Genomic DNA, 12,090 nt, shown 5'->3' with positions numbered 1-12,090 from the left:
TCACACACACAAATAAATAAATTTTCAAAAATCTTTAAAGAAATATCTATCTTGACAATTGCATTTTTGGGGAGCACCTTGAATTTTGCATCTGAGTACATCCCTTGTTTCACTTTAGTTTTGGTCCAGGCCAGGAGAATTCTACACTGAGATTCAGCCTCATGTGGGCATGGAGATATCTGAGTTCTCTTAGAATAACCAAGGCCCCAAAAGGGTTATGTGACTATGCCTACAAGGGTAGCAGACTATGCCACCCCAAAAGGTGTCACTTCAGCATGAGGATTATTTTGAGTTGAGGACAACTGAGAAGTAGATATAGGAAAAGCTCTCTAACGAGGAGCCCTTTTACACTGTTGGTAGGAATGCAAGAGTAGAGATTCTTTAGGAAATTAAAAATAGAGCTACCCTATGACCCTGCAATTGCACTACTGGGTATTTACCCCAAAGATACAGATGTAGTGAAAAGAAGGGCCATCTTTACCCCAATGTTCATAGCAGCAATGGCCACAGTCGCCAAACTGTGGAAAGAGCCAAGATGTCCTTCAACAGATAAATGGATAAAGAAGATATGGTCCATATATACAATGGAATATTATGCCTCTATCAGAAAGGATAAATACCCAACTTTTGTATCAACATGGACTGAACTGGAAAAGATTATGCTGAGTGATATAAGTCTAGCCAGAGACAGTCAATGATCTTATGGTTTCACTTACTTGTGGAGCATAAGGAATAACACAGAGGATATTGGGAGAAGGAAAGGAAAAGTGAATTGGGGGAAACTGGAAGGGGAGATGAACCAGGAGAGACTGTGGACTCTGAGAAACAAGTTGAGGGTTTTGGAGGAGAGGAGGTGGGAGGTTGGGTGAGCCTGGTGGTGGGTATTAAGGAGGGCATGTATTTCATGGAGCACTGGGTGTGGTGCATAAACAATTAATCTTGGAACACTGAAAAAAATTAAATTAAATCAAATTAAAAAAAAGAAAAGAAAAGCTCTCTAGCATTCCTTATTTGCCAAAAGTTGGACATAAATGTGTTAAAATGTCCCTCCCTCCCCTTTCTACCAAGAAGGACAGCAATTGGCGGCAAGGAACAACTGGAGACCTTTCTAGCATGAGAGAAATCGATAACAGATCTTGCCAAAATTAGCCTTTACTTTCTGTGAAATTCTCAGTACAGGGGTGCCTGGGTGGCAAAGCCAATTAAGCATCCTACTCTTGGTTTCTGTTCAGGTGGTGATCTCAGGGTCGTGAGATGGAGCCCCATGTCCAGCTTTGGGCTCTGGGCTCCACACTCAGTACAGAGTTTGCTTAAGACTCTCTCCCTCTCCCTCTGCCCCTTTCCATTACATGCATGTGCACGCATTCTCTCTCTTTCTAAGATAAATAAATTAAAAAAAAAAAGAAAGAAAGAAAGAAAAGAAAGAATTTCCCCATATTTGCCTTCCCACAATCTGCCTTCCCTGGAAGCTCTAAGTCCTTCTCCTTTGTCTTGTCACTTCTCTACCAGTATATTGTTCTGCTAAAATGCTGTGTGAATCTACCCCCTTTGAGTTACTCCTCACTCAGTGCTCCCACCTGTGATGCCCAAGTTGATAAGCTCCTATTTATTTTCCTCCCGTTGGGTCTGGCTTTTGTTAGGCAAATTTATGGGCCCCAGCCTGAGCACCTGGAATGAAGAGAGAAAAAAGATTGTGTTTTCCCCTGCACCTGTATGGGTCCCTCAACACAGTTTCAGAGGTTTATAACCTAAAACTGTAAGAACCATGGAAGGCAGAGCTCGAGAAAGTTTCATTTTACCCCCTCCCTTTAGAGATGAAAAAACTTAGACCCACAGAGTTTTGACTAATCCCATGTTAAATTAAGACTAAACCCTAGAGAAAAGGAGGTTGGCCCAGGGCACCGAGCCTTTCTTTTCTTTTTTTAAGTTTTATTTTTAATTCCAGTTAATTAACATAGAGCCTTCTATAGAGCCTTTCTATAGGAAGAAGCCCTTTGGAGACTATTTTCTTTTCTTTCTTTCTTTCTTTTTTTTTTTTTTTAAAGATTTTATTTATTTATTTGACAGAGACACAGCGAGAGAGGGAGCACAGGCAGGGAGAGTTGGAGAGGGAGAAGCAGGCTTCCCACCAAGCAGGGAGCCAGACCCAGGACCCTGGGATCACAACTTGAGCTGAAGGCAGACCCTTAACGATGGAGCCACCCAGGTCTCTGCTTTATAAAGGGATACTGTACCATCCTCTCCATCACTCACACACTTTGGAACTTCGTACTGAAAGTCTGCCAGTGGGAAAATGTCCCAAATCAGATTAGGAGGCAGGGTCTGCTACATGGCACAGGTGGAATCTGGATGCAATTTTACTCCCGGATGCCTGAGTGGTAACAAGACCTTTACCTTGGCAAATGCACACAGTCGAGAACAATTTTACACTATCTCTCGAGCAACTTCACCTCTGAGGAGGTGACCATGCCCCTCATTCCTCATCCAAGCACAGATAACTTTCCCTCCCCTAACTGCTTCCACAGATCTCTCTCTCCCTCTGTTATTTATTAAAATGTGCAATACAACAAGAAAAGGAAAAGATTATCCTGCCTCCTGCCATGCAAGACGGCATGCAGAAGGCCAAGGTTAAATGCAGCATTTGGTTTCTTAAGCTTCTATAATGCATAGGTGTGGAAAAGCATTCTGGGACCAGAGCTTACAGCGGTGACTGTCTGAGGATAAAAACTTGACTTTAATTTGGACTCTCTGGCTAAGATAAAATCTGCTTCTGCTATCATTATCCCACTTATGTTTGTCCCCACTCTCTTTCCACTCTGCCACCCAGCTGAGTGGGAAGAAATTAACATGACCTTGAAGAATACCCAGAGACTCCTTAGGACCATCGCGTTTTCAGTGGCCAATACAGAGGACTACGAACATTTACATAGACTCTGGGGCCTGAAAGGGATCTTAAAAATCATCTAGACCACACATTTAACAGATGATAATAATTAAGTCCAAGAGCTCATGTGACTTGTCCCAAATGGTCAGCTAGTTGGAAGAAGGGTCAGATGAGTATGAAACCTCAAAACCGGGAGCTCCCTTCCCAGGGCACTGTGAGTAGGCTCCAACCACGGCCGGCTCAACCCCAGATCACTGACCAAGGAACATGCACACATCGGGGCGTTTATACACATTTAGAATTTCTCTCGGGCCAATAAAAAATCCCAAGGAATGGGATAAAGACAAGCCATCTCACAGGTCACAGAAAGGAGGTATTTCAATATTCTTCGGTTTATAGGGGCTTTATCCAGATCAAAATTATATACTCAAATTAGAATTGAACACTTTTTTCCTACCTAGGAATGAGAACCTCTGTTTTCTGCCCCCGAAGTTGCTTCCATTTATGTTTTTGATTTGCTCCTACCCAACACGTTCTGTTTTTCTAGTTTTAGATTCCAGCACAGCCCGTGGCCGGTGGGTAAGAGGAAAAGGATGAAGTGTGGATTGATATTTATACAGGAATCTATGGATTAAATTCAACCCATCAATGTGTTTTGTCAATCCAATCTGTTTTTCTTATTTATACTGGGAAGTGTAAATTCTCTCTTCACCCCTGCTGAGAATGAATTTGTGGGTGGGTAGTCTTTGAGCCTCAATGTAAAGACAGCCCTCCAGGGGCCAGATGTTGGTATTCATGCTGGACAGGGCGCTCCCTTATAACCCTGAGCAACCAAGATTAGTTCTCGGAAGTGACCATCCTAGAGACTCCTATGTGTCTGGAAGCAACAACTGGGTTTTGCTAATGCAGTCAATTTCATGGACTTGAGTAAAAGGGTGAAAACCTTATATGGCAGTCTTAGAGAAAAACCTGACAAGAACTATTTGGAGAATTTCAGTCTAGAGTGATACTCTCTGCCAGCACGATTCATCTTTTTTCTCATCTCGAGAAATTACCTCACCCAATTAGACCCACACAAACCACTGCTCTTAATTTATTTTTTTCCTGAAGATACGACAGCCTCTGCACACTGTAGAAGCAATTATTATCCTTCAAAGCTTTTGGTTTTTTAAACCTCCTGCATTACTGGTTCTCCCTGACAATCTAGGTTGCGTTGTTCTTAACTACTTTCTCTCAAGCAGAGTTGGGAAAAACAAGGGACAAAGCCCACATGAAAATAAAGAATCACAAAATAGAATTTAAACCGTCACATATGAATTTAGCTGATCTTTGTTCCCTTAATAATATTCAAACAAAAGCACTGTGTTCTGGTTCATGGAGATCATTACCTTTGAGAGTTAAATATCTTCGCAGATCCTTTTAAAGTTTTCTCTTTAGAAAGTTCAAACATTTCATGTTCCACAAACTCAAAAATCCTTCAACTAGTGTAGAAAAAACTGGTATTTCAAAACCATGGAATTCTCCATTTCCTTTACATATGTCTATCGTGAAGGGAAAAATCCTTTTATGTCCACTGATATATATTTATTCTAAATTAGTTCTCTATCTACTGGGTAAAATTTTTAAAAGCTCTACAGAATCATTCCTTCAGTGGTCATCCATTAGATCCACAGAAGTTACAATGTATTCATTAAGTTTATAAGTTAAAATCCCAAGAGCAAAAAATGAGAATATTCCCTCAAGGTTATAATGTAAGGAATGAAATGTGGCTCCAAGCCTTCATTTCTTGCAAAAATAATACAAAACAAAACGTAGCCCCTGGACTTTTATAGGAAACCATTAGGGCAACTTTGGGAAATTCTCCTAATAGAATTTATTTCCATGGGGTGGATCGGTGACCTCATCCACAAGTCCTGTCAATAGCCACTCAGATGTTTGTCTACACAAGGCTTTCACTGGCCCATAGAGATCTAGAAGATGTTGACAGTGTTCCGAGAAGATTGTTATCCACAGATTTCAAAGTTTCACTCCACCGTAATGAACACCGGATTCTACATGACAACAGAGGACTGAGCTAAGCAACCTCACCCCTCAGAGAAGGATACATTTTTTCTTTGGTAATTTCACGTGTTTAGGTGGCTCAGGTAGAAGTCTTTAACTGGACGGTGTATAGGCCCGTCAAATTTAACTGCTCCTGAAAAGCATTAAACTCATTCTTTGGATTAACAGAGTTGAATTCCAAACACTAAAAACACTGGGACGGCTACGATTGTGCATCTTTTAAGTTTGATCGTACCTTTTTTTGCTGTAGATGTCAAGTGCACACTGAAGATGTTTATAGCCTGTGTTCATGTCAGTCCCAGGTCAAAGGTATTATGCTCTCTCACACTTGTAAGATTTTAAAAAACACATCTTCAACACCGACTCAAGAGAGCGTTCATGTTGAAAGTAATCATGACCCAAGTGCCAGGGAAAATACGATTACTCATCTCACTCAAATGCTTTCATTTCCAAGAAAACTTTGGGCCACCATTGAGAATTCAAGTTCACAGAAACAAAGTTAAGGGACAACAAACAAAGTCAGTTCTTAAAATACTAAGTCTCTAATCCGCTTGCCTCTCTGTCCGTGTGTCATTCTAGCGTGACCTCGCATACTTTGCTGTTGGGGACCTAAGGATGCAGTGCAACCGTTGGTGGCAACGGTGAGGGCTGAGTTGGTGTTTGAAATGAGCGCCCAGGCTGCTCACTTGGTACTAAATCATTGGTCATCTCACCGGGGAGCCCATCATTATACAAGTCAAAACCTGCACTACTAATTTATGGATTGGAGGTATTGACATCATGGCCATTATGTTTTGAAGCTAATTTATTTTAAAGGCATCTAAGTTAAGAATGGCTTTCTGAACTTTAAAGTTATGTACTCCTGAATGAGGGGAGATTAAAGATCAGCTTTCATAATTAGCCTGAATATCTTTTTTTTTCTTGATGCCTACAGCCTCAAGGTAATAAAGTAAATGTCCGAAAGCTTTATTATTTTATAAAGATGTGGATTTGTTGAGGCTCCGTGCATCCTTTTAGAGGACTTGTTAGAGCATGGTTGGAATGGTTGGAATCTGGGACCAGACGGGCTGAATTTCTTTACCCTCTTAACCCCAGAGAGTCTTTAGAAAAATAGAAACAAAAGAGCACAAAGTACTTAAGGTAAGACACTGTTGTATTCATAATATAGAGAAATAACCACCATGTCTCATGGACAGGAGATGTAGTTCTCCACGGGGCTACAAAACTGTGCTAGTAATAATTTTAATTGGATGCTATCTTTGCTGCCTTCAGAAAGTATCATAAAATGGAATTATTACGGGCTACAAGTGCACTTCCAGTGCCGGCCTCTCACAGGAGGAAAGAGAAAACATTTATCCATCGGAGGGCAACATCAGCGGCTTCTATTTGTTTCCTTTACATGCCTCCCCAGCTGCCTGCTCTCACTTCCTCCTCCCTGGGTCTGAGACATCAATTCGAATTAGGCGCCTTGGACCCGGATGCCAACTTTTGCAGGCCCTGGGCTTCGGTGGGGTGTGGGGGGAGGGGTGGGGGACGCCGCCCGAGGGCAGGCCCGGGGCGGCAGGGTGGGGCGGGGAGCATACCTGCAGAGGATTGGGTGGCGTGAGCGGCGACGGAAGGCCATGTCCCGGAGACTGGCTGGGTTTCTGAGGGGGGCTTGCACTCTGCTGAGTTGGAGACGGTTGGTTCTGGTTCTGGTTCTGGTTCTGGGGATGGGGATGGGGCTGCTGGGGCTGAGCGGGCCGAGCCGGCGGCTGCTGGGAGGCGGGAGGCGGCTGCTGGGGCGGGGCGGGCTGGGGCTGCGGCTGCGGGGGCTGCGGGGGCGCGTGCGGCCCGGGCGGCTGGTGCTGGCCCGCGGGCGGCGGCGGCGGCGGCGGCGGCTGGAGCTGCTGGAGCTGCTGGAGCTGCTGGAGCTGGGAGTTCAGGGATGAGGTAGCTACAAGGAGAGAAAGGGAACGTGGAGTTGAGACACGCGCGACCTCAGCTGGCGGGGTCTCCGACAGCTTGTCCGGCGCGAGCCGCGAGCGGAAGGGTTGGCTCGCCCGCCCTCGTCTCTTCGCGGCTGGCGAGGGTCGTGGGGGCCCTGGGAGACGAGAGTCCCTTCGAGGGGGAGACTTTGCCGTTGGGAGGGGACCATCCTGTCCCCCGCCAGGCATGTCTTTCGAGGGCACCGAGCAGAGCCAGACAGGGCTGCGCCAGAAGTGGGAGTAGCGTTACTCGCTTTCCCTCTCTTCCTTCCCACGCTGGCCTGGGAAAGCCACGAACGCTTTCTAGATTGGCTTTCCAGTGTTTAGTTCTTCCGGCAAGTGCCCGGCCGGAGTGAAGAACAGAAACTGAGCTGTCGTCTGCTTTGGATCTCAGGCCCCCATCCACGGCGCCTCTCCCACCTGCCGCTTCTGGCCTCCCCAGTTTGCTCACACGTTAGTTTCAAGTTTCTACGCTTTGGGTGGCTTTTTATGTTTTTTTTCCTTAAACGTGGCACATACTTCTTGGCTTGGCAGAGACAAATGCCTGAGTCTGAATATTTTGTCTGCTGATCAAAGAGGCAGAAACCCCTCACCCCTCACCTCCACACGGAAGGGTCAAAGTAGGCTACTGCGAACTCTGCAGTGCTAACTAGACATGACCTGTCAGAGCCTCAAAAACAGGCCAGGAACTGAGAGAACAAAATCATCTTTTTAAGATTTCTTTGTTGTTTGAAAACTAAGGTGAGCTTCTTCACACTAAACACACTATATTTGTTCTATGCCCATCTAGCACTGGACAGTTTCTACATCAGGAAGACTGTGAAGTTTGGCCAATGAATGATCTAGAGAAAATTATTGCTACAAGTTCACTTCCTCCTTTACCTGAATCTCAGGCTAAAAGCTTTCTAACACTACTACTAACACATACAAGGATCAATGTTGAACCCATAGGTCTTGACTGAAATGTTTTCCTACTTTTCCTTTACTTAGAATTAGTCAACTATTTGAATAGTAATAACTCCTGTTTGTAACATTAAACGAGTTCCTGTTTTTTTTAAATGCTCCTTTAAGGATGATTGAGTGGTTCAGTCAGTTAAGCATCTGCCTTGGGCTCTGGTCATGATCCCAGTGTCCTGGGATAGAGTTCACATCAGGCTTCTTGCTCCATGGGGAGCCTGCTTCTAAGTTTGCCTTCTGTTGCTTGTGTGCATGCTCTCTTTCTCTCTCTGTCAAATAAATAAATAAATAAATAAATAAATCTTTTAAAAAATGCTCCTTTAGAAAAAAATCCAGTGGTTCTGTAAAGTGGAATATTGCATTACCTGCCCTCACACAACAAATAGGTTCTTGAGAAGTGTGTACACATTGAACCCTGTGTTGAGGACACCTAGAAAATTTGGTAAAAAAAAATCAAGCAGTGACTCTAAATTTAAGAATCATTTTGTTAAATTTATTGAACATCAGCTAGGCACTAGTACTGTGCCAGGCAGTACGTAGGATTTAATCCTGCCTTCAAGGAGTTCATAGTCTATTTATGGAGATAAGATTAACTCATAAAAAACAATCAGGTCTGGGAGTAACTGTTATAGACCCCTACTGATGGTAGACCAGAAGGACCCAGGGAATCAGGCCAGGGTTTTCTGTGGATTAGAGAGGCTAAGGCAGTGTCCATGGAGGTTGTGGAACCAGAGCAGAGAGGGTTCAAGAGAGAGAGGGTCATTCCTCGAAAGGAAGGAAGAGAGGATATTATGGTCTGGAATGTGAGAAATATCAAGATGACACAGCATGGCTTAAGTGATATTTCTGAAGGACAATGTGGAGAACAGAGTGCCTGCACCAGAGGTTCTGGGAAGTTTGAATGACTTTAAACCTTAGAGAAAGCAGAGAGTTTATTTTTTGAAAGTGATGCAAAGATCGCTCCCAGTTAGTCTCCGATATTAAGTCAGATTTTAAACATATAATCTGGTTTATTAGTATTTCTTTTAAAATTGGGTTTGTTCAAAGCCAGGCACACCTGTATCGGCAAAATGGTAGCTTGACAGTTCCCAGGGCACCAAATAACTATCTGTGCTCTCGGGTCCCTTGTAGAGCTTCCCTGTTGGACGGGTTGGGATGGCCAGTGCTCACTGGGTTGGTGAATGACTCTAGGTCTATTCAGCACTTGCTGCAGTGTATGTCCTGCCTTGCATGGAAGCCGCGGTGCTCTGGGAGTCCAGAAGTAGAGACAGTGTGTATGAGACAAGATCGCGAAATACCCAGTCAATGGGAACTCTCTAAAGCTTCTGTTCCGTTTTGCAGCAAACCTAAAAATGCTCTGAGAAATTAAGTCCCTCCGGAAAAAGTCTTCCCATGTATTGGAACCTCAAGAGAATGGCCTGATTTTGTCACCCGCGCATTCCTATTATACAAAATCACGTTTTATTGAAGATTTGGGAGCCCCGCTCAATTCTGACCTCCCAGGATCTCCCGTAATCTGTAGGGTCCCAGGAGAATGGGGTTTGATCTTTCCTTTTGGTGAGTTTACAGATTTGGGGAATCTGATTGCATCTGGCCTCCTGCCTGATTCAAATCAAGCCTGTCCTGCTTCCTTTCAGGTAAGGGGCACATATGTCAGTGCTTATTTTCATGGTTGACTTAAATACCATACTGTTTCATTTTAGTTAGAAAAGCATTTATCTAAATCAGCATTTAGAAGCAGGATAGACTGGGGAATATTGGCAGACAGGTATTGGCAGATGGGTAGGTGCAGCAGACCCTAACCTACTAATGAGACACGGTTCCAAATGTGTCTTCGTTCCTTTATGTTGGTGCGTTCACGTTGCTTGGCTATTTCTTTCCCATAATCTGCAGCTTGCCTGGAAAGGCATTAAATTAAGCTAAACAAAACTTCTTTGAGTTACATAAACTAATTTGGCATCTTCAAGCAAAAAGTGGTGGACTATAAAATATGTCCAGGTATGTACTGGGTGCAAAGAAAGGCACAAGGGAGTGATAGAAGAATGTAAATCTGGTCTGAAGAACTAAAGCCACATACATAACAATATGTAAACAAAAGCTTAAAAAAAGTGGTAAAGCAAGGAGCGTCTAAAGGGCTCATTGTGTAAAGCATACAGAGATACAGACACACAGTAGGAGGGTTCAAAGACATTTAACTACAGAGAATGTGGATAAAATGAAGGTTTTTAGGAATGAAACCCTGACCTTATGCATGAAAGATTAAAGATTTTTATGGTAGATGGTAAATATAAAATGTAACTACAATACCAATAGCTATGAAAGAAAAAGAGATGCATAGAAATTTATATTAGGTCATTTAGCTTTTTTTTAAACTTACAGTGTTAAAAAAGAAACATAAAACAAAATTCCAGCCAACTCTGAACTTCCTAGAGAGAACACTATGACAAAATCTGTGGCTCGAAACCTCCCAAATAATTTAATATGACAAAGGAATAGCCAAGAATCCTCCATTTCTCCATTTGCTCAGTTTCTATTTATCAAGTGTACATTAGAAAAAACTTCTTCTTTTGAATCTTTGTGAGGGGTTTCCTTGGAAGTCTCACACGCAATAGAGCCATACCACCAAAGGAATCAATTACATTGGCTGGGATTTACGTAGACAACTTCCAAGCTGGGGAATGTTTGTTCTCAGTATCTTTTGGATAGCAAGAGAAAACAAAGAGAAAAACATTCTTCCAATTAAAAGTCTCTACAAATTACCAGTTAGTGCTGAACCACGCAAGCTTCTTTCTTTTGTGGGTTGTTTTTTGGCCAGCTCTAGGCAGCCTATCTCAAATTGTGGACAGAATCACTTGGGGAGTTTGTTAGAAAAGTCAATTCCAGAGAGTAGGCCAAAATCTGCATTCTAAAGCACCACCCAGGGGGTCCAGAGCCCTTGCCATTGTGGGTGCCAGCAGCCCAGACCAGAGGGAGTGGCTCTTCCTCTGGCCTTCAACTGGAGCAGCTTGCTTTGCCATCTCTCCATAACTTTGAGAATGTTCTTCTGAAAAGTGAATCTGTTCTTCCACTAGCAAAAAAATATTGAAATAAAATCACTGTTTGGGAAAAAAGGGAAAACAGACACCTGGGAAATCTTTCAGTATCTTTAGCATATTTTTTTGATATGAGGGCAATTTGCCACCCATTACTGCCTTTGTGGACATATTTGGGGCTACTCTTGTTGGAGTCTTTTTACAAGTATTTAAGTATGGAGACATAATGTTAGCTTTCAGATGCCGCATTAAACAAGGAAGATTAAAAGCAAAGGAGCACCCATAGCAAAGCAAAAGGAAGAAGTTGCAGCATGGGCCATCCCAAAGGCAGCCATACCTTCCCAGAATGCATCAGGGAGGCTGGGGACTCATAGGTGGCTGGGCCTGCTGGAATGTCCAGCAGGATTTGCCAGGGAGCCCTTCGGTGACAGCTGTTCTCCTACCATCACCAGAGCTAGGACAACCTAAACTCTCAGGAAAAATCGTGGGAAGTCTCTTCTCTAAAGAAATTGAAAAGCATGTCTGGGGAAGAATTAGGATTTCCAATGTGGATGTGGGCACATCAAAGTAAAGTCCTCTTATGTACCCTGAAAAAGCCAGTCAGTTCCCAATATCACCCCAATACACTGAGCTATCAACACTCTTCCAAGCCCTTAGGAAGCCATTCCAGTTTCCAACTGTGTTCCAACCAAGTTGGAAGAAGAGAGGACCAATTGGATACTTTCCTATTAAATTGCAGAATACCAAAGATAAAGATTTTTTAAAAACTTAGAAAATTTTCAGAGAGACAAGAGGCAATCTACAAAGCAATGTAAGTCAAACTCGCATTAGACCTCCCATTAGTAAAACCGTATGGCTAAGATCAGAGGAGCACTGCCTTCAAAGTTCTGAAAGAAGATAATTCCCAGCCAAGAGTTCTATTGCTGGCTCAACTTTCTGTCAAAAGCAAGAGCAGAGTAAGGCCCATTCTGGAAATTGTCAAAGCTTATACATCCTATTTTACACACTCTTTTCTTAGAAAATCAACAAAATAAGGTGGTGAGCCAAGAAAGAGGAATATTTAGGACCCAGGGAGCAGTGTGTGACACACAGGCCAGAAATACCAGAAGCCCCACTACAACTGTGTCTGGAAGTTCTAGAAAGCAATGAGTCTAGATTGCAGCATGAAATCAAGGTTTAGGTGAGCTCT

General features: G+C 43.2%; 1 protein-coding gene across 2 annotated transcripts in view; it reads right to left on the bottom strand.

The window, feature by feature from the left end:
* Positions 1-12,090, bottom strand: part of POU6F2 (POU class 6 homeobox 2) — a 366,003-nt gene that overhangs the window by 115,813 nt on the left and 238,100 nt on the right. For both annotated transcript variants that reach the window (XM_045089526.1, XM_045089527.1), the window contains exon 5: positions 6,529-6,881. In XM_045089526.1, coding sequence (XP_044945461.1) covers positions 6,529-6,881 — 353 coding nt within the window. The remainder of the gene's footprint in view (positions 1-6,528; positions 6,882-12,090) is intronic.

This window comes from Mustela putorius, unplaced genomic scaffold, assembly GCF_011764305.1.
Source record: "Mustela putorius furo isolate JIRA1106 unplaced genomic scaffold, ASM1176430v1.1 tig00003845_pilon_pilon_pilon, whole genome shotgun sequence".
NCBI classification, from domain to species: Eukaryota; Metazoa; Chordata; class Mammalia; order Carnivora; family Mustelidae; genus Mustela; species Mustela putorius.
The sequence above is the reverse complement of the archived record's forward strand: the minus strand, read 5'-3'. Positions and strand labels throughout refer to the sequence as shown.